We start from the raw sequence: 23211 nt of genomic DNA, 5'->3' as shown, positions 1-23211 counted from the left end.
GCATGCTATTTCTAAATGGTGTTAATACTATTCACTTTAATAGTATTTGTAAAGGAACAGTAGGCGATAAAATAGGAAGAATGCAGACAATGAAGTAGTAAGAATTAGTTATCAATGAGTTTGACAATAAGGGATGGCGATAAGAGGAAGGGAGAATGTGCAATGGGTGAATTGCCTGCGTTTTACTTGGGTCTGAAATTGTGGCCTTTCAGCGAAACTGAATATGTGCTTTGGTGCAAAAATGTTTTTTACACACTTAAATGGATCTTGTGTGTACAGAACAACAAATCTGCCTACAGTAATTTGGAGATTCACAAAATCGATGGGCTTAAAATGCAATCTCCTATGCATGCTATATTGCTTGCTGGATGTTGGCACCCAAGGCAGACTGAGGTCGTAGTAGCCCTCAGTGTGTCTTTGTGAACCCTGTGAGGACACTGGAGACATAGTTGTGAAACCTCAGTTTACCAAAAGTGAACTAACAAGATGACTCAATCGCCATAGGTTTCATAAATATACAATTTTATTAATAAACATAAAAGTTTGAAGTTTGGTTTAAAGTCATGAGTTAGTCCTCTGACAATTACTGACTCATTTGAACTCATGGCTGTATGCTGACATATTTCATCATGAATGTGGTAGATAATGTTTGTAAAAGACACAGCTGTTTGAAAATGGGACATTTAATTTTCTATTGATTTAGCCTTTTCTTTTGACGGATGTTCTGTTTACCTATACTTAAGATTTGCAGGAATTGAAATGCCTGTTTATATTAATTAAATCATATAAAATAGGATTTATAAAGCACGGCTAATCACCCATGGGCGTTTGCAGGTCTCATTGGCTTGTGAGTTCTGTGATGTGGCTGTGTTTGATGCAGAGGCTCAAGTTGAAAATGGGGTCCAGCGTGTGTCTTCTGCAGTGTGCGTGGGGTCTTGGAAGATTTGGTCAGTCCAATGCGCTTTTGCTGTCGAATGTGTGCAGCGGTGTTGTCATTGGGGGGTTGTCTGTGGAAGTTTAGGTCCCCATGGAAGCTTTAGTTCTTGGAGTCTAGGGCTGGAGGCACAATTAAGTCTGCAATGGTGTTGCTGGAGCGTGGGCCTAGGGGTCGGTATGCTAGGGTGCCTTTGATGCAGGAGTTTGGAATTTAATAAAATGTCTACTTGTCCAGGTTGGTTCATAAATCTACTTTTTTTGGGTGGGCTGGGGGGACTACGTGTCACTTTTGTGCTATGTAGTGTAGCGACAAATTATGGCGGGGATCGCATTACATATGTGTAAGGAAATGCCTCCTTGGTATGGTTACCCCCTGACTTTTTGCCTTTGCTGATGCTATGTTTTGAATTGAAAGTGTGCTGAGGCCTGCTAACCAGGCCCCAGCACCAGTGTTCTTTCCCTAACCTGTACTTTTGATTCCACAATTGGCACACCCTGGCATCCAGGTAAGTCCCTTGTAACTGGTACCCCTGGTACCAAGGGCCCTGATGCCAGGGAAGGTCTCTAAGGGCTGCAGCATAGCTCATGCCACCCTGGGGACCCCTCACTCAGCACAGACACACTGCTTGCCAGCTTGTGTGTGCTGGTGAGAACAAAACGAGTAAGTCGACATAGCACTCCCCTCAGGGTGCCATGCCAACCTCACACTGCCTATGCAGTATAGATAAGTCACCCCTCTAGTAGGCCTTACAGCCCTAAGGCAGGGTGCACTATACCATAGGTGAGGGCACCAGTGCATGAGTACTGTGCCCCTACAGTGTCTAAGCCAAACCTTAGACATTGTAAGTGCAGGGTAGCCATAAGAGTATATGGTCTGGGAGTCTGTCAAACACGGACTCCACAGCACCATAATGGCTACACTGAAAACTGGGAAGTTTGGTATCAAACTTCTCAGCACAATAAATGCACACTGATGCCAGTGTACATTTTATTGTAAAATACACCCCAGAGGGCACCTTAGAGGTGCCCCCCTGAAACCTTAACCGACTATCTGTGTAGGCTGACTGGTTCCAGCAGCCTGCCACAACCGAGACATGTTGCTGGCCCCATGGGGAGAGTGCCTTTGTCACTCTGAGGCCAGTAACAAAGCCTGCACTGGGTGGAGATGCTATCACCTCCCCCAGGCAGGAGCTGTAACACCTGGCGGTGAGCCTCAAAGGCTCACCCCTTTGTCACACCCCCGCAGGACACTCCAGCTAGTGGAGTTGCCCGCCCCCTCCTGCCCCGGCCCCCACTTTTGGCGGCAAGGCCGGAGAAAATAATGAGAATAACAAGGAGGAGTCACTGGCCAGTCAGGACAGCCCCTAAGGTGTCCTGAGGTGACTCTGACTTTTAGAAATCCTCCATCTTGTACCCAAACCTGAGGCTTGTAAGTGATTTACTTACCTGACAAAACTAACAAAAACTTACCTCCCCCAGGAACTGTGAAAATTGCACTAAGTGTCCACTTTTAACAGCTTATTGTGTTTTATGTAAAAAGTATACATGCTAATGTAATGATTCAAAGTTCCTAAAGTACTTACCTGCAATACCTTTCAAATTAGATATTACATGTAGAATTTGAGCCTGTGGTTCTTAAAATAAACTAAGAAAATATATTTTTCTATAACAAAACCTATTGGCCTGGATTTGTCTCTGAGTGTGTGTTCCTCATTTATTGCCTATGTGTATGTACGACAAATGCTTAACACTACTCCTTGGATAAGCCTACTGCTCGACCACACTACCACAAAATAGAGCATTAGTATTATCTCTTTTTGCCACTATCTTACATCTAAGGAGAACCCTTGGACTCTGTGCATACTATTCCTTACTTTGAAATAGTGCATACAGAGCCAACTTCCTACACTTTTGTGCTATGTAGTGTAGCGACAAATTATGGCGGGGATCGCATTACATATGAGAGCTCATTATGTAAGAGCCCTGATAATAGCCTCTCTGATTATGCCAGGGCTAATACCATAGTAGGGCTTGAATACTAGGAATTTACCTTATTGGGCACGTTTTCGCAGATCTGCAGACTGGGGCTAGAGGTAGCAGTAAGCAATAGTTCAGGGTTTCAATGCCCTTTTGAGTCCGTGCAAACCTACTAACTTGCATGTCTGAAAGTTTCCTGGCAAGGGTAGTAATAAACCTTCTTCCATGGTCGGGGGGTGAGTGGTTGGAGGGAAAGTGAGCTTATAAACACTCTACAGATTTTCACTTGAGCAAATTTACACATGCATATTTGCTTGTGCTAAAATATAGTTGTTTGTTTTTCTGGGTCTACTTCTATAAATTCTTATTTCATGAAATATGATAATTTCACTAATGCAAAGACATATACCTTGAGTGCACTTCTGTGTCTTTCTGTAATTAGATCTGGCGTTTTTTTTTTTTCCAATTATGAATAGTTTTTGGAAATTGTAGCATACATCTTACCGAATGATGCTTCAAAGAATTGGTACCTAAAATTTCACAGCAGCTTGGCAAAAGTTTTTTTTTTTTCCCCTAGTTGCATTTTCTTTTAGCACATTTTATTTTGAAAGCAAAGAACCCTCAATCTCTTTTTTATTTTCAAGCTTCTGCAAATATTTGCATTTAATCAGAGCTTTCTGGGAGCATCATACAAAGCCTCATATTGTTAAACATGCAACACTTATTTAAAGCATTCACCCTAATATGAAAAGACTAACTGTAAATACTAGTTAGAACAGCATTAAAATATGGAAACAAATATTACCTCTGCTGCCAAAAATTCCCTTCCCTGCTCCATAAAATTGTGCTGTAAATTGACAGATAAAGGGCTTGTATTGCAGCATGTTCGGCGTGCTTGTCCCAAGGACAAAATAAACATGAAAACTTGTTGTCCTTGACCTAAACAACAAATCCTGGGCATCGTGTTATAGGAATTCCACAGCCTTGTGATGGTAGTTTTGACATCAGTGTGGGGCCTAAAGTTGAGGTGTTCCACAGGGATAGTGGTGTAGTCAGTCGAGGTGGTGGACTGTGGCTGTTTCTCTTCGTAGCTTGTTTGTGCAGTCTTGCTGAGTGATTTTTGTATCAGTCGGTGATTGCAGAGGGAGTGTCTGGGGTGAATTTGGGTTGAGCCAGGTTTTGGTGAGGAAGAGGATGTCTGGTGATGAGGTTCGAAAGTTCGGCTGAGTGCTTGCACATTGTGTGTTGAGCAGTAGGCAGTTGAGTTGGTGCTCTGCGTCTGGCATGTTGTGGTGAGAGCTGGGTGTGCTGTTGTGCAGCGTGCTGGTGCAGGAGAACGGTCTTACTGTTGATTGTGGTGTGGCATAGCCGCAGTGTTCGTTGGGTCTTCCGGTATTCAGGGTGCGGAGGGCTGTGGCATCATATCTGTAGGTGGGTCGGGGACCAGGGGTTCTGGCGCTGGGTGTGCCACAGGCAGGTGCAGATTGGCTTGCCTTTGCCACGCCCGCTCTACAGCTGTGCTGTGGTGTTCTTTAAGTAGGTCCTGTGAGGGAAGCGGGCAGGCGGGGCTAGGTGGGAGGCAAGAGCGAATGGCCAAGGGTAGCAGTGATTGGGGAAAAAAGTGAGGCAAAATAGAAGGGAAAACAAGAAAAGCAGTTAAGAAAACAAGACAAAAAAAGAAAAGCAGTTAAACTGCTCTGAGTGTATGTGTGTGTAAATATCTATATATATATATATATATATATATATATATATATATATATATATAGATATATATATATATATATATATATAGATATCTCCCATTTACCATCTCTTAAAGGTTTTTTTTTTTTATCCAGTACTCAAAACTGGCTTTGCCACTGCTGGCTGCCAGAGTAATAACCTCCAGGGCAGTGCATCATGACCTTGTGTAACCAGAAAAGGCTGCTGTTTTGGAATCGAGACACTGATTCACCACAAGCACAAACATTTAGTTTTTGCATCCCACATACAGCTATCTCTCTCAAGCACTCTGCGTGTGTTTTTAGTGACATTTGAAAACGTGATAAAATGCATGCTATTAAAACCTGAGGCCTCTGTGAACCCACCCATCAGGACACCAAGCTGTCGTCACAGAAGCAGCACTATCCACCGGCTTCTTAAAGGCTTCCTGCTTAATCCTGAACAATGAGGAGTTGGGAAGGTGATGCATTCACTCGCACCCTAGTTAACCTAGGTACCCTTGCTCACCCTTTTCTGTTAGGTAAATAATGATAAAAGTACAAGACGGTATAATTTGATACTAGAACATGTTGACCAAACGTATTTATTAAACAGTGGGTAAACCAACTGTTTTAAACCTGTGGACGTGTTTTCATGTAAAGAAAAAATGTAGTTCTGTAACTCCACCCCTATTTGAGATTCCTGTCTTCTACTTTAATATGGTCAAAGCGGTCACTTGTACCTAGTCCTTATCGGCAGAGTTGTACAGTATAAAGAAGACACGTCAGTGCACATTTACTTCGGATTAGCCAAGGCCTGGCTTTTGGGACAGTTGAGGATATACTGTAGATGATATATTGGGTGCATACTTGTTAAGAGGCATACGGGGTTCCCCAGTCATCAGCCGCCAGTTTCTCTTCTTTTTAAATTGCCATGTTATTAAATATAACTTTGTCCATCACATTAATTTTGTATTTCTCTCTAATTCTGTATTGTTTAATGGTTTGATCAGACCTCATGGGTATTATTGATTAGGTCCATCCACCCATAATGCCAGGAGTTTTTTGTAACTGGTGTGTAAGCATAAATGTGGGCTGATTTCCCCTGATTCTCATGTTGTCAGGAATGTCAACCCCTGTGAGCACTAAATAAATTTTACCCCATCTGTTGAAAAAGAGAATTCCGTAACTTCAAAATGGAGGTTACGGTTGGTGTTTGGGCATGTAGAGTCTAATGAGCAAAATCTCTTGCGACATTCCAAGGTGGTTTCCTTGTGGGATCAGGTTAGAGAAAAGCGGCACTCTCACATCTTTCCTCTGAGATGGACCAGAGAGCATTCAGAACACTCAACTATACTGGGTTGTATTGGGATTTGTTTATATTTAAATACTTGTGTAATTACATTTTCTGAAACGGCTACTGCAACTTTGTTAGTTTTAGTGGTAGGTTATGCTCTGCCTGTCCCATATAGGAGGACACTTGCACTCCCTTTAATCATACTAAGTACATTTCTGTGTATGGCAACTTGGGAAAAACCTTTGACAGTGCAAATGCCTAAAGATAAATCTTCTAGCCTCTGATCTCTTTCCTTCCGGCAAATGGATGAAAAGGACTCCTGAGCTTGGGTGATGACTTGAGCATTTTACGGTTAAATAGCCATGTTAGGGGTTATCTCCTCCTGGTAGAATTACTTGCCCACAAAGCCTGTTTTGTGCTTTCACACAAGGGTCATCGTTTTGAAATTTTATAAAACTGTTGCATTGAAGTTGGTTTGCTTGACCTATGAGTAGCTGCTTCTTTGGACAGGTGTTGTGACTTGGAGGCATTTTGTGCTTGCATCCTCCTGATAAATGTTTGTACACAATTGGAATTATGTTTGAACACACCTGATTGTTTTTCTTCGTTTTATCACACCTTCGCCCTAAGTAGACATCTGATTAAGCCTAATACCTTCATTGATATCGTGCTCATATTGAAAATATCTTTTAAATTGAGTACTTTTCAAAGGAATAGTAAGACTCTGGAATTCAGGAAGATTTTTTCTACTGCTTGATCTGACAGCAAGGCACCTGGCGAGGTACATGGCAAAAGGATTCTCAGAGTAACATTTTCAGCTCATGAAACAGTTGTTTTTAGTCTTTCTATTGCCTTTTTTTTTGTCATTGGGAGCGTTGGGCGATGCAACAGTTATTATCTCACATGCTGTCAATTAGGGTTTAGCAGGTCTAACCCATTCCCTGTGGCTAACTTCACAGCCCCCATCACACATTTTACATATGATCTAAAACTGAACCACGGTGCTGCAACAGTGCTTTCCATGGCTTTTGATGTCAGTGAAGGGTATTGATTGGGAGAGAGATGTAACATATAGGGAAGTGTGCTTGTTATATGAAAACGTTTTCACCGTTACCATCCTCACCTTACAGAGCTCTGCGGCCTAGTCTCTTCTGGTGATACCACGGTTCTAGTGCTGTATGATTGGAGGCAACACATCAGTTGCTGCGGGGATAAGATGGAACAAATTGCATGCTCAGTTCAGCAAAGAGACAAATTTCGAAAAGCTCTACAAACCTGTTTCTCACCCCTTCCTCAAAATTATAACATGTGGTTATATGCTGTCCTATCATTTACATAGCAGTTTTTTTTATTTTATTTTAGCTTTGTTGCCAGGATAACTCCTTTTTTTTTTTTTTTTTTTTTTTTTTTTTTTTAGAAGAGACAGCATTATATAAGTAATCTAAACATAATCAACTTGGGAACAGAAGCTAGTTGGAGTAGAGTCCTAGGACAATCATTGTGATTGTCCTCTGACCTGACATATTGAGGTTCAGATTAAGATTGTAATTGTTTGAATACTCTGCCTTGTTACTGAGTAACCCTTTCTCAATCTGCCGTTCTGGCTGCCACAGTTAAATGGACATAGCAATATGCAAACTGTAGGAGCAGTGCCATGGAATTAAACAGCTAATGTAACCCGGATACACATTCATCATCATGATTATCCCTAAATTTACACCCGCTTCCACCTGTGACATGCATTCTTGTGAATCCTAATGATTTGTTTAAACGTTGTGTACTCTGGCCTATTCATAAGCTGTTTTTAGTGTCATCTACCAATTATTTACGAGTCATCCACATATCTCCTCTGGCAGTGTACCCTGATGACTAACCTGCCTTTCCTTCCCGAAAGCTCACTTTTACTTTGAATTGCTGGTGATACAGTTTTTGTTAGCATTTTATCCCGATTAATGTGTTAATCTTGGTTATCCTGATGTCCTCTTTGCCCCATATAATTTAAATGCCTAGAGAGAATTCAGTTTTTGTGTACTGTATCCTACTAAATATTTATTAATTTAGAGTAAATGTCACTGTAAAGCTGCTGCAGAATACTAATCTGGTCAATATTATCAAGATTTTAGGTCTGACTACTGGCAGCTTTTGCTTCTAAATGACCTCATGGCATCAGTTTGTCAAAGAAAAGCCCAAGAGAATGGGTTTGCCTTTGGCATTCATTTGGTTACCATGCTTTGCCATTATTTGGACCTGCTGTCCATCAAGGCCATGTCATTTGAAGATGCTTACATTGTCCCATTTGGGTTCCAAGTAGGCTTTGGAGTATGTATGTTGCTTACGTAGTGATATTTGAATTGCTTGTTCATATCCTTTTTGTTTAACATGTTGGTGGTGTTTGGTGGCCTTAGCATGTCCAAAAGAGGTAGTTTGTATCTCTTTTTTTTTTTTTTTTTCTCGCCTTACTTATTATTGAACTTTGCTGTCATGATTATATGCTGTTGGATTTAGGACTTTTTTTTTTTTTGCGTGGATGTTGAGCAAGATGCACTGAAGCTGGCTGAGGGGTCGTGGTGTTTGGAAGTGTGACAATGTTACAGTGCGCTGGAGGGTGGTTGTTGCAGGTGAACTGGCAGGGATCTTATGTGAAGTGAGAAGTGTAACAGCATAACCTGCTGGGAGGGATGGGCGTTGAGGGCGGTGAGTTCTCTTCTGGAGTATTGGTAGATGGGGGGAGATCCAGGTTCCTGGCGCATGGCGCATGGCGCATTCAACGTGTGGATGGGATAACCTTTTGGCGCAACTGCACAGTGGACGGGTGCAGACGGGCTAATCTTTGGCCCAGCTGTGCAGCGGCATCCAGCAGTAGTCCTGGGAGGGGCATTCAGGGAGGCAGCAGCGCTGGGAGCACGAAACCAGTGGGGTGAAAAATAACGGCGGCAGTGGAATGTAACTAGACACCAACAAACAAAACCGAGTCAAACCAAAAGTAAAATAAGTACCAAATGATATAGGTAATAATTTTAATTCAAGAAAGTAATTACCAAGTGGTCACTGATAGCGGGACAGAATCAAAGAAGGTCTAATGGCAGGAAGCGAGGCAACAGACTCTTGTGCTAGGCAGAATCATTGGGGAGAGGCGCACAGACCAGGCGGTCAGGGGCTACTCATGGCACCATCAGACAATATATACCATGGTATGAGTGTGCACTGCAAGTGAAAATACTTAGCATTGTGTGCATTGAAATTTCTATCCAGATGTTTTTACTTTTGACATCCTGTGGTGCTGCCGCTTTCTATCAGGCATACTGCAATTCAACATCACAAAGTGGAAAAGGTATTGGGCACAGACATCACCTGAAGCATTGCATAGTTACTGCACTACTATCCTTTGATGCCTGCCATGCAGTATGTTACAACAGTGTCTAAGTTGCAAGGGGGGGTGCACCATAGTCTGTTGGCATTGCCTTGTCAGTACCTCATGCCTAACTATTAGATCCATGGTAGTGATGGTGCACCCCACAAACACACACAAGTAGTTCCAACTACAGATATCTGAACTGGCTCCTCAAAACTAACTTGAACCTCAAGAGTGTTTCACATTGCTTAGCGGGTGCTGTAAGATCAGCAAGTCCAGATAAATCACTACAAATTGACTACTGCTTTGCTTTTGTCAAACAAATTCAGAATCTGGGATCAGTTTCTTGATACTCCAATCGGAAGTGTTTCATTTGGTGGTACCTGGCTAAGGGGCTGGACTCCCAAGAAAATGTCAAGAAGACGGCGGTCCTTTATCTCCTTTATTTAGCAAGTTATCATCAGTCAACAGGATGGTTCACTGAGCTGAACATTCTCCACTAACAGGTTCTTCCAAAGGACGTGAGTCTGAATCCTGAGAAGGTCAGCTAAGCTTTCCATCCTCCAGAGATCCGTAGATTGAGTACCATAAATTGGCTAATAGCAACATCTGTCATTTACAGTTCTTAGAAAAGGCAGAAGTGTGTTATGATATGTTATGTGAAAATATAATTGTTGCAGCATACAGGACAAGCCATTAAACATCCTGGCCACCTTTCAATTCAGTTTGGGTGATGATTGATTACTTACGCCTACTGCCCCTCCTGGGGGTATAGGCCATCAACCAGGACTTTCCAGCCACCTCTGTCCTGAGCTTTTCTTTTAATGTGACTCTAGGTGTTTCCCATCCCCTTGCAGTCAGCCTTGAGGCCTCCGTGCCAGGTGTTTCTTGGCCTTTCTTTTTTCCTGATTCTTTGAGGGTTCCGGGAAAGGGCTTGCCTTGTGATGCTTGCAGAGGTCCCAGTGTCTTCATGTTTTCTTCATGCTCGGGGAGTTAGAAAGTCTGCTGCCATTGTTGTTGCTGATGGTGTTTGGCCAGTGTATCTGGTGGATTGTCCTGATGAATGTCTGAACTTTGTAGGTGGTGTTCACTTTTCTCTTCCAAGCTTCTGCCCTGTACAGAAGGACTGATTTTTACATTGGTGTTTAAAGAGCCTGTTCTTGGATACTTGGAGCTCCAGATCCCATTAGCTGAATGAAGACAGTCGTTGCTTTGCTGATTCTTGCTTTGAAGCTGGCATCTCTGCTGCCCTACTTGTCTGTTTTTCACTTCCCAGGTAGATGAAGGCCTATGCCTATTCCAGTGCATTGCCTGCAAGAGTGACTGTAGTTGTGCTGGCCGTGTTAGCCTTCAGGGTCTTGGTTTTTCCCCTGTGAATGCTGAGGCCTAGTTGTGCTGATGTGGCTGCAGCCTTGTGTGTCTGCTCTTGCATCTGCAGTTGGGTATGGGAGAGGAGGGCCAGGTTGTCTGCAAAGGCCAGGTTGTCTAGTGATGTCCAAGGTGTCCACTGGATCCTATTTCTTTTCCTTGCTGTGGATGTCTTCTTTATCCAGTCTACGACCAGCAGGAAGATAAAAGGCGAGAGCAAACAACCCCTCATGGACTTTGGTTCTCACTTGGAAGGCTTCCTTGAGTGGGAGTTCTTGGTGATTCTTAAGAGTTTACCTACACACTGTAATGGAGGTTTTTTTTTTTTTTTACAAAGGGTCTTCTGTCCATGCTGCTGAATGCCTTCTCATAGTCTCAAGTTGACATAGAGAGGGGGGGAGTTCCATTCCATCGACTGCTCAGTGATGGTGTGCAGTGTGGCAATCTGGTCTGCACATGATCTATTCTGGCAGAAGCCAGGTTACTGATCTTTATACTGTCGACTTGTTCCTTCATTCTGTTCAGGTTGACTCTGTTGAACCCTTTGCCTGGCATCGATAGAAGATTTCTCTCTGTACTTTGCACAGTTACACAGGTCCCCTTTCTTGGGCATCTTGATGAGATGTCCCTCCTTCAAGTCTGACAGCAGCTTTTCCTCTTCCCAGATTCTTCCAAACATGGGGTAGGGCATGAATACTGATGTTTCAATGTCTGCCTTCACTACCTCTGCCAGAATGTTATCCTGTTCTGCAGCCTTCCTGTTTCTCAGATGCTTGATGGCTTGCCGTATTTCTTCCTTGGTTGGTCTGCTGTAGCTGATTGGCAAGTCCTTGTCAGCTCCTTGTGTGTTTGGTGGAGACTGTGGCATGGGCTAGGTCAGCAGTTCTTCAAAGTGCTCTACCCATTTTTATTGTTGGCCCTTGTTATCCTTGATTGACTTTCCAGCCTTATCTGATTAATCCTCCATGTTATCTATATGGTTTGTATGCTGCCTTCTCTGTTCTTGCCCTATTTTTCTGCTTTACTCTGAGTCTATCAGAAAAGGGAAATATACTTCATACTTAAAATCTCCACTGTGGATGTTTACTTTGAATTGCGACAACTCTCCCTTTTCCTAGATAAACTAAGAAAATGACATTGGTTAAACTTATTGCCACTCCTGCAGTGTTACTTCTTTCTCCTGCCATCTCTGCTGGTGACCTAAACTAAAACACACCGAGCACTTTCAGCTGGCTTATATGTTTATCAGTCTCCTCGAGAAATAAGGGCTGTCCAGAAAAGCACACAAAAAAAGTCAATCATAGCTTTTTTTGTTCGAACAGCACTCAATTAACCAATGTTAACATTCTCTTTTAGAGGATGTGAACAGCTGTTCCTAACCTGAGTGATTGCCACTAAGGCTTGATTGAAGGCCTGCTTTAGCTTAGCTGTGTGTTTTCATTCTTTTTTGGCATCATAAAGCATCGGTTCCAGAACTAGAAGCCTGGGATCGTGTTGTTCTGATGCTGGGGCAGCCTTTTCAAGACGACTTCTGAAGAGAAGTGTTCACCTCTAAACTTTGCCATGGCATTTCAATAAAAGTAAGTTGGCATTTCCTTATCTTTCCCAATTTTGAAGTCTGGAATCCTATCTAACTAGGGTCTAGCTGCTTGAGCCTCCTCTAGCCCCAGGCTGCCAGATGTCCAGAAGGCTGACCAACTGTAAAAATCTCAGTTGCATTCGACCTGAAGATCCAGTTTTAATAGAACCCAGCCTTGTAGCAGTAGTCCTCTTGCCAACCTATTTGAATATCTGCTTATTTTCTTGCAGCTACTTTTAGACCTCTGCTTGTCCAATTGAATGACAAAGATAATACTATATTAAGAATGTAGCTGAATGTGAGGCTTTGAGCCTATTCCATATTACTGCCTCGTAGTTGACAATTTCATCCAGTCTGAATCCTAGAGATTCCTAACAAACTAGTATTTGGGATCTGCCCTCAAGGTCTCGTTAAAGACCTTCTGCATTTTTGGTCCTTGCATTCCTAAAGATCAGCCTCTGATTTAGTCTTTTGTAATATGTGGAGTGCTAAGTGTTGATGACACAAATGTTGAAACTTGATTCTCCTTGTCCACCATTAGTCAGTGACGTGTTTTGAAGACTCATTATTTTTTTTCTGTGGTCATACTTTTTCTGATTCAAGCACAACCTAGCTGCCTGTATTTCAAGTTTTAAACTTGAAACTAGCCGCCTGATGTTTCAATTGCTGCTACATTTGGTTGTTACCAGAGATGTTGATTGCTCTACAGGTGGGTTGTGGGTGGGGTTCTGCATGATCCCTTAGAGCACTGATGGCTGCATATTGATGTTTGTGATACGAATGAGAAGTTGAACAGAACTCACATGTTTCTTGAATGGAAGTGATGGCATTCATAGACTCTGTACCCTTTTGAAGGTGAGAGATTCTCAGTGTGCCTTTCTAGGATTTTTGTAGAGAATTGACGGGTTGGACAGGGGACATTATTGATCAGAGTAATTCTTTGCACAGTTGTCGTCAATAGATGGGAGATGATGGCCTACTTCAGTGGCTTGGATACAGAACCTTCTAAAAGGGATGCAGGAAACTTGCTTCAGGCCCAGGGCTCGAATATGTGGCTGCTCACTGAGGCTGCAAGGCTTATTGGTGTGGCCAGTGGTTTTTTTAATTATTAAGAGTTGGATGGGATATTTGGTCCAAGACCAGTGTTCAGGCGGTTCCCGGCGTTATGTATGTCCTAATACATTACTGGCTATTTAGGCTGACGCATTTAAAACTGACTCTGTTTTAGTAGTAGGCAAAAACGACAAACAATGCTGGAATGGGTCATGCACTCACAAACAGATGCTAGCAGCAGGACAGCCACAGTGAAGGCGGCAGTGGTGGGCAGTTAAAAGATTGTGGAGTGTTTTGTGGTTGGGCAGGTGAATAGCAAGTGGTTGTGCAGTTTGCACACTATCATTTTTGTAAACATGTTACTTTTATTGGTGTTTTAGAAACTGCATTTATACTTCTACTTTATGGTATATATGCAAACATCTCCAGTGATTCATCTCTTTAATCTCTCCTAATTCCCCTTCTCTCTCCCAACAGACCTGGGAACAAAAGGTGTGTCCTTGTGTGGTGGTGGTGTTGTCAGTAGTAGTATTCAATTTAGTTCAAGACATTCAGATTTTCGACAACAGTGGCATATTTAATGGGCGAGAGTGACAGGATAATCTTTGCTTATCCTACCTCACAAAACCTATCTCCCTGTCATAGGTTGATTCATTTGCTGTTAGTAAAGATGCAAACTCAGTTAACGTTTCTTATTTTATCCATATAATTGCTCCTTCGCTTAATTCCCTTGAGTAAGTCACTGTGTGAAATGTAAATCTGAGGCATTTTTTAGCAGTTGCTCTAGCTGTTCTGTGTTTTTTTTTTTTTTTTTTTATAGGTCAAGCACTTGTGGGCCTTTAACCACACCCATCGCTATCACTCATTCGTGGGCTTGCCATCCTTGGTAAATGCATCGATTGTCCCTTCTTGGGGCGATTTGATTACTGCCATCGACCCTGTTACATGGATAATTGGACATTTGCTGATACATTTGACTGCAACCAAACTTTTTTCCTTTTGTGTGTCTCATTTGCGCTCATGGCGCTTTGAATCAGCTCGTTTATGTCAACAGTTTTACTTTTAATTTTCAATTTAAGTGGCAAGAAATATCCAGTTAGGAATTTAAAAGGTTAACAGCTCTAACTCAGACAAACACGAGACCCATTGCATTGCAAATGCTTGTTTTCTTAAGTTGTAAAACTGAGTCAATTTCACTGTACTCGGTTTTTAATCCGCACAAACTTTGTGACCGCAATGGCATCCCAGTGCTCGTTTATAAAACGTGTATGAGTGGCGCCTCTGCTCCTTGTTTATTTGGGAACATGGTGAGACACTGTGTGAAGTTTAAAATGCACATGAGCTTAATTTGAGTACTAAACATAAAAAAAAAAAAATGGTTAGGCACCCTAAAATACTAGCGGCCTTGAGCATCTAGATTTTCAAAGCCAAAATGTAATCGGTGTTCGTCTTAGGCCCCTAGCCCTGTCCTTCTGCTTGCCATTGTGTAAACGAGTAATGTTCTTTTTGTGATAGGCAAAACTTATTTTCCTTTTTTAATGAGATCATAGTGTCTTGGGAGAGATCTATCTATATGAGGGAGAGTGGGAGACGGTTACTGATTCCCCAGCCACTCTGCGCCGAGCAGTGCTTAACAAGGACGTTTGAGTCGAGTCGTAAAAGGCACCACTTAGCATTTGTGCCTTCTCTATTACGTACACGTTTTTTTTCTCTCTTCTTTCCAGTGGTGCTGTCTGCCGGCTGAGGGAGAATGGCTGATATCAGTGATTTGGACCGACAAATAGAACAATTGAGACGCTGCGAGCTCATCAAGGAGAGCGAAGTCAAGGCACTGTGTGCCAAGGCCAGGTGGGTAGTAGTTGGCTCACTTTCAGTATGAGATACTTCAAAGTCTAGCAGTATGATTGCTGTGGGATGCGGGCTAAGGCTTGGAAGTTAAGGAGAAGGCAGATTAAGTACTGTCTGGTCTGTGCCAAAGGGGTGAGGTAATGTTAGCAAATGATAGCTAGCAGGAGTTGCTTGCTTCCAGGCAGATAGGTGATGAAAACTTGGATGGATCATTAGCTTTGTCAGATGGAGGTGGGTAATACCTGTGAGCACGAGCCGGTTGTGGCTTGCAACCTTTAACAGGATTAGGGTGGGTGATTGTGTTTTTGGGGGGGGGGGGGAAGGGGGGGGGGTGCGGGGGGGCTCAGCGTTTCTTGCTCTGCAACGTCTGAGATCCCCAACGGTTTCAGTATCAAATGTATATAGTATCATAATGCTTGTAATTAGTAAATTATGACACATTCCATATTTTAGGATATATTAACTTTTTCTCGATGTTTGCATTCTAGGACACTTACGATTTATTTTATTTTTTTTCTTCACACGTTTCGTGTCATGTCAAATAAAAAGATGATTCTGCCTTTTTGTGGTGCCAAAGATAACAATTAATAACTGTATGCCCATGTAAAGTCTGTTTTGTATAACAAACTTGTGCAAAGTGCGATATCGCTATGCAAAGTGGCAGCAGAAGCTCTCTTGCATTAGTTATGAGCCTCTCATGCCAATCCACACAAATTTTCAGAACATTTAATAGGTTTCTTAATAAATGCTTCAAGTGAGCGTACACATTACAGAAACCAAAACTCAGATAGCAGGTACACCTCGAGAAAGGACCTTGGAAAAAAATCCAAGAAATGTGCCCAGAGGCAGAGCTAGCCATTTGTGAGTTTTCACTTAGCAGTGTCAAGTGTGAATGGGGCCGTTAAATGTCAGAAGCGGGAAAGCAATACAAGCTATACACAACACATAGTTGGAGTAAATATCAACATGGTGTTTCAAATCATAGTGATTTGAAAGCAACTTAAAAGTAAAAGTGACATACTCGGTGTTTGTAGTCAGCAGTGATCCATGGAGTCTTGGATGTGATCCGGGTTTCCAATTTGTAAGTGTGCGACTGCTGTGTTTTAATTGTTGTTAACCACAGCTCTTCGCTCTCCATCAAGGCCAGTGACCGCTGGTGTAAATTTTAATGGCCTTTATAGTGAGAGCCTATCTCTGCATTGTTTCTCTCTCTCTCTCCTTCTCCTTCTCCTTCCGCCCCCTTGCAGTCTGAGTGCAACTCAAGCATGAGTGTTTGGTGTTCGCTCCATTTTTTTGAAAATTTGCTGTCTAAGCATAGCTCTGGTGATGCTGCTGTCTTGGAGGTTTCTCGCTGAGATAGGAGGTGCAGCTCTGCAGAGTGGGTTGTATGATGTGTGCCCTTGGTGGTAATAATTGTGCTTGTGCCGTCCCATGCCTATTATGTGGGAAGTTTTGGCAGATGGAGCCGAAACATGATCCTTTGTGTGCTAGTGCTGCAGGCGGGTCCCTGATGGGATCTGCCGAGTTGTCATCTGCTCCAGTTAATGAGCGATTTTTGTAGTCTGCTTATCCAGAGGTCTGTGCTAGAAATGAAAATTGCCTTAAGTACTGATGAATGGCGGCTCAGCATTTCAGAATAGTCCTCACATCCCCATGCTTTGTTTATACAGCTCTTTCAAGGCACTGCAATCCAGTGCTTCAGCATCCCCAATGTCCTAGCACTCTGATCCACATATGTCACTGCACCTCAGTCCTCCCGTGCAACACCTTCTGCTGTTCCACTAAGTGGGCCCTCGCGTCTGCCATGACAACTTAGTCATGCTGTTCCATTCCGTGCGGTCCAGTACTGGGATGGTGTCAGAGCTTCGCAAGTAATCACTGCAGGGAGTCCTTTACTGCGCTCCACGAAAATAGAACAATTTCTGGTTATTGCCTGGTGTCCAAAAATAAGTTATAGTATTGGTGCTCCCGGTTTTAAGGTTTTTATGGTATTTTTGAGATTTGTCTGTATTTTCCATATTTAGTTGGTCCTTAGTGTAAAAAATGAAGCTGAAGTGGGTATATTTCCACAATTATCTGTCTTAGCTTTACTCGTGTTTGAATGTCTAATGGATTTCAGCCATTTACAGTACAATGAAAACATTTGCGTTGTAGGACAGCTTAAGCAGCTGTACAACTGCATTTGTTTAAGCGTAATTAGGATTTTTACATATATTTATTTCAATCCCCTGTCTGTCAATCTGCACAGTTATTGGCCTATCACTCACGATTGACATAAGTGTTTTTCTGAAAGATTGAAGAGGAAGGATAAGCCAAATGTTCAGGACTTCATTAATGACTGCTGGTTTCCAACCAACTGATCAACGCTGGGGTTGATACCTCAGACCTGGCTTCTCATGCAACTCGTGGCTTAGCATTGCTGTGCAGTGCTGGACTTGATGAGTTTGAAGCCTGTTGCTCAATAATAAATCATTATTGTTATTGAATACCTATTTATTAGACTATTATGGTTCAAATTAACACCTAACCATTTAATAACAAAAATACATACATAGCACAATTTTTCTCCCATCTTTGCAGTATTCTTTAAATTATAGTGATGCCAACAGCCGTTCTGGAGATTACATATCAAATAAAAGGAGTATACATAATTTTCTGTTCTTAGTATACTCAGCGGGGGAGTTAACAACTTTTTTTTTTTTTTTTTTTGGTCATTGATATTTAGGGCATGACATAAGTGTACAATTTTGTACGAGCATCACAGTCTGTGAGGCATTCGCACTAGAAATCCTTTTGATTTGTGTCAAAGGATCGTCGGAGGTAGTCCTAGACGTTGCATATTCTCATCTGCATACTAGGACTCCGAAATACTCCTGTTCTAAAATAAAGCTATTATCCATCACGTCAAATAGAGGCGATGGCTATCATTGCCCAAATGCAGATCCATCCTCCGTAGATAAAAACAGACCAGATCTTTCAAAATTGTTCTGATATACACACTTAGGAAAACAAAGGTTATACGGACATTATAGTTTAGCTCACATTTTGAACTTATTAACCATAGAAATTCAGCTGTTATAGTTTGTAGGAAGTTGTCTCTGTATGCACTATTTCAAAGTAAGGAATAGTATGCAGAGTCCAAGGGTTCCCCTTAGAGGTAAGATAGTGGCAAAAAGAGAATACTAATGCTCTATTTTGTGGTAGTGTGGTCGAGCAGTAGGCTTATCAAAGGAGTAGTGTTAAGCATTTGTTGTACATACACACAGGCAATAAATGAGGAACACACACTCAGAGACAAATCCAAGCCAATAGGTTTTGTTATAGAAAAATATATTTTCTTAGTTTATTTTAAGAACCACAGGTTCAATTTCTACATGTAATATCTCATTTGAAAGGTATTGCAGGTAAGTACTTTAGGAACTTTGAATCATTACATTAGCATGTATACTTTTTACATAAAACACAATAAGCTGTTTTAAAAGTGGACACTTAGTGCAATTTTCACAGTTCCTGGGGAGGTAAGTTTTTGTCAGGTAAGTAAATCACTTACAAGTCTCAGGTTTGGGTCCAAGGTAGCCCACCGTTGGGGGTTCAGAGCAACCCCAAAGTTACCACACCAGCAGCTCAGCTCCGGGCCGGTCAGGTGCAGAGGTCATAGAGGTGCCCAAAACGCATAGGCTTCAATGGAGAGAAGGGGGTGCCCCGGTTCCGGTCTGCCAGCAGGTAAGTACCCGCGTCTTCGAAGGGCAGACCAGGGGGGGTTTTGTAGGGCACCGGGGGGGGGGACACAAGTCCACACAAAAAGTACACCCTCAGCGGCACTGGGGCGGCCGGGTGCAGTGTAGAAAGAAGCGTTGGGTTTTCAATGGAAATCAATGAGAGATCAAGGGATCTCTTCAGCGTGGCAGGCAGGCAAGGGGGGGGGCTCCTCGGGGTAGCCACCACCTGGGCAAGGGAGAGGGCTTCCTGGGGGTCACTCCTGCACAGGAGTTCCGTTCCTTTAGGTGCTGGGGGCTGCGGGTGCAGGGTCTTTTCCAGCCGTCGGGAAATGGAGTTCAGGCAGTCGCGGTCAGGGGGAGCCTCGGGATTCCCTCTGCAGGCGTCGCTGTGCGTGCTCAGGGGGGACAACTTTGGTTACTCACGGACTTGGAGTCGCCAGAGGGTCCTCCCTGAGGTGTTGGTTCTCCACCAGTCGAGTCGGGGTCGCCGGGTGCAGTGTTGCAAGTCTCACGCTTCTTGCGGGGAGTTGCAGGGGTCTTTAAATCTGCTCCTTGAAACAAAGTCGCAGTTCTTTTGGAGCAGTGCCGCTGTCCTCAGGAGTTTCTTGGTCTCTTGGAAGCAGGGCAGTCCTCTGAGGATTCAGAGGTCGCTGGTCCTGGAGAAAGCGTCGCTGGAGCAGGGTTCTTTAGAAGGCAGGAGACAGGCCGGTAGGACTGGGGCCAAAGCAGTTGGTGTCTTCTTTCTTCTTCTGCAGGGGTTTTCAGCTCAGCAGTCTTCTTCTTTGGTAAGTTGCAGGAATCTAAATTCTTAGGTTCAGGGAAACCCTTAAATACTAAATTTAAGGGCGTGTTTAGGTCTGGGGGGTTAGTAGCCAATGGCTACTAGCCCTGAGGGTGAGTACACCCTCTTTGTGCCTCCTCCCAAGGGGAGGGAGTCACATCCCTAATCCTATTGGGGGAATCCTCCATCTGCAAGATGGAGGATTTCTAAAAGTTGGAGTCACTTCAGCTCAGGACACCTTAGGGGCTGTCCTGACTGGCCAGTGACTCCTCCTTGTTTTTCTCATTATTTTCTCCTGGACTTGCCGCCAAAAGTGGGGGCTGTGTCCAGGGGGCGGGCATCTCCACTAGCTGGAGTGCCCTGGGGCATTGTAACACGAAGCTTGAGCCTTTGAAGCTCACTGCTAGGTGTTACAGTTCCTGCAGGGGGGAGGTGTGAAGCACATCCACCCAGAGCAGGCTTTGTTTCTGTCCTCAGAGAGCACAAAGGCTCTCACCGCATGAGGTCAGACACTCGTCTCTCAGCAGCAGGCTGGCACAGACCAGTCAGTCCTGCACTGAACTATTGGGTAAAATACAGGGGGTATGTCTAAGATGCCCTCTGTGTGCATTTTTTAATAAATCCAACACTGGCATCAGTGTGGGTTTATTAGTCTGAGAAGTTTGATACCAAACTTCCCAGTATTCAGTGTATCCATTATGGAGCTGTGGAGTTCGTTTTTGACAGACTCCCAGACCATATACTCTTATGGCTACCCTGCACTTACAATGTCTAAGGTTTTGCTTAGACACTGTAGGGGCATAGTGCTCATGCACTGGTGCCCTCACCTATGGTATAGTGCACCCTGCCTTAGGGCTGTAAGGCCTACTAGGGGGGTGACTTATCTATACTGCATAGGCAGTGTGAGGTTGGCATGGCACCCTGAGGGGAGTGCCATGTCGACTTACTCGTTTTGTTCTCATCAGCACACACAAGCTGGCAAGCAGTGTGTCTTTGCTGAGTGAGGGGTCCCCAGGGTGGCATAAGATATGCTGCAGCCCTTAGAGACCTTCCCTGGCATCAGGGCCCTTGGTACCAGGGGTACCAGTTACAAGGGACTTACCTGGATGCCAGGGTGTGCCAATTGTGGAATCAAAAGTACATTTTAGGTGAAAGAACACTGGTGCTGGGGCCTGGTTAGCAGGGTCCCAGCACACTTCTCAGTCAAGTCAGCATCAGTATCAGGCAAAAAGTGGGGGGTAACTGCAACAGGGAGCCATTTCTTTACATAGTTGGAGTTATTTCAAGTAACTATAACTTGCGCCTTCAGGTAACTGAAATTGACACCCCCACCATGCTGTTTTCTCATCAATAATTTTACTGCAATTACAGTGATATTATCAGTGATATCGAAGAAGATGTAATGAGTGATGAATATCTGGGGTACTTAGCAGTGCATGGCACGGGAGTGCATTATAGTTACCTTAGGGCACAGGTGTTTAACTTTTTTTTTTTTTTTTTGTGGGGACTCTGCTTCAAAATGGCTTACAACACTTCCTGGTTGAAGTGTTGACAGCCAATGATATATCCGCACAAGATCGGAACTGTTCCCAAGTGCTTCTAGATAAACAAATTCTGATTTCCTTTAATATCTAAAAAAAAAAAAAAAAAAACTACTGAATGGATTTACCCCAAATAACAAAGGGTGATTTGTGGACCAAAAGCTACCTTTCTGCCAAAAACTGGTGTAAATCCGTCCAGCAGTTCGGGCTGCAGGCATCTATGAGAATTACCATGGGAAAGCACTTTTTTTGTTGCCCGCCTCCTTTTTTTTTTTTTTTCGGACCCTGCTTTACAAATAGTGCCGAAGCTTCCCATGCACAACAAGACTCAACTTGACATTTTTTTTGGTGAAAATTTCATGAAGGTTTGTCAAACGGCGTCAAAGATATAGGCAAGTCAAAAAAGGCTTTTGGTATGGAAACCTACTGGTGACCGCCATTAGGTAATATACATTTTCACTTAAAAAACCAAAGGTTGCATGGACATTATAGTTAGGTTCTGAATTTACTTGCGCAAAACCAGAGAAATTCAGCAGTTATAGTTAGTTATTTCAAGTAAATATAACTCGCGGCCCAAGATAACTATAACTTGTGCTCCTGCCATGCACAGTTACCTGATCAATAATTTTACTGCAGATGTTTCAGTGACATTATCAATGATGTTGTCAAAGATGTCATGAGTGCTGTAATTTGTGGGGTAATTAGCAGTGCATGGCGAGAGTTCAAGAAACAACTTGAAACAACTAACTATAACTGCTGAATTTCTCTGGTTTTGTGCGAGTAAATTTAGAACCTAACGGTAACGTCCTTGTAGCCTTTGTTTTTTAGGTGAATTTTTAAGGTGTTCTCAATTGTATTTCCTAACTGGAAGTTATGAAATTGCAGAAGTAGGAAAAGGGGGGAGGGCAGCCTAAAAAAAATTAGACCAGCACACTCTTCTCATAAATTGTGTGTGTTACGCTTGGTTAGGCTAAAAAGTGGAATTCTAATTTGCAGGAGAGTCGCACGTGTGCCTGCAGATAGTCTGTAAGCACAGAGATGCACATTAGGTTACTGTAATTCTGAGCACAATCCAATCATGCTCATGTCAACAAAAGCATGCATGCTCTATTGTTGTGCATTCACAGAAATTACACCATGACTTGCAAAAAAACCTGCTGTATGGTTGCCTCACAAAATTTGCAGCTTAGATCAATGCTGCCTTTAATTAAAATGTATGATTAGGGACACCCTGACAACCTACTTTACCCCCTCCTGTGCCAGGCCTCTTCCCCCCCCCTCCTGTGCCAGGCCTTTTTTTGCCTATTTGGAATAGTTCTAGCTTAAACCCTCATAACTTTTTGTCCTCATAAGCTACCCACGCCAAATTTGCGTCCTTTTTTCCCAACATCCTAGGGATTCTAGAGGTACCCAGACTTTGTGGGTTCCCCTGAAGGAGGCCAAGAAATTAGCCAAAATACAATGAAATTTTTTTTTTTTTTTTTTTAAATGGGGGAAAAAAGGGCTGCAGAAGAAAGAAGGCTTGTGTTTTTTCCCCCGAAAATGACAACAAAGGGTTTGCAGTGCTAAAATCACAAGCTTTCAGGAACAGGCAGACTTGAATCAGAAAACCCAATTTTTCAACACAATTTTGGCTTTTTACTGGGACATACCCAATTTTTACTTTTTTTTTTTTTTTGTGTGCTTTCAGCCTCCTTCCAGTCCGTGACAGAAATGGATGTGAAACCAATGCTGGATCCCAGAAACCTAAACATTTTTTTAAAGTAGACAAAATTCTGAATTCAGCAATGGGTAATTTGTGTAGATCCTACAAGGGTTTCCTGCAGAAAATAACAACTGAACTAAAAATAATATTGAAATTGAGGTGAAAAAAACCAGCCATTTTCTCCACGTTTTACTCTAACTTTTTCCTGCAATGTCAGATTTTTGGAAAGCAATATACTGTTACGTCTGCTGGACTCTTCTGGTTGTGGGGATATATAGGGCTTGTAGGTTCATCAAGAACCCTAGGTACCCAGAGCCAATAAATGAGCTGCACCTTGCAGTGGGTTTTCATT

General features: G+C 42.9%; 1 protein-coding gene across 1 annotated transcript in view; it reads left to right on the top strand.

Moving 5' to 3' along the window:
- Positions 1–23211, top strand: part of PPP4C (protein phosphatase 4 catalytic subunit) — a 207757-nt gene that overhangs the window by 5492 nt on the left and 179054 nt on the right. The window contains exon 2 of the mRNA XM_069244070.1: positions 14990–15113. Coding sequence (XP_069100171.1) covers positions 15016–15113 — 98 coding nt within the window. The 5' untranslated portion in view covers positions 14990–15015. The remainder of the gene's footprint in view (positions 1–14989; positions 15114–23211) is intronic.

This window comes from Pleurodeles waltl, chromosome 7, assembly GCF_031143425.1.
Source record: "Pleurodeles waltl isolate 20211129_DDA chromosome 7, aPleWal1.hap1.20221129, whole genome shotgun sequence".
Lineage (NCBI taxonomy): Eukaryota > Metazoa > Chordata > Amphibia > Caudata > Salamandridae > Pleurodeles > Pleurodeles waltl.
The sequence above is the reverse complement of the archived record's forward strand: the minus strand, read 5'-3'. Positions and strand labels throughout refer to the sequence as shown.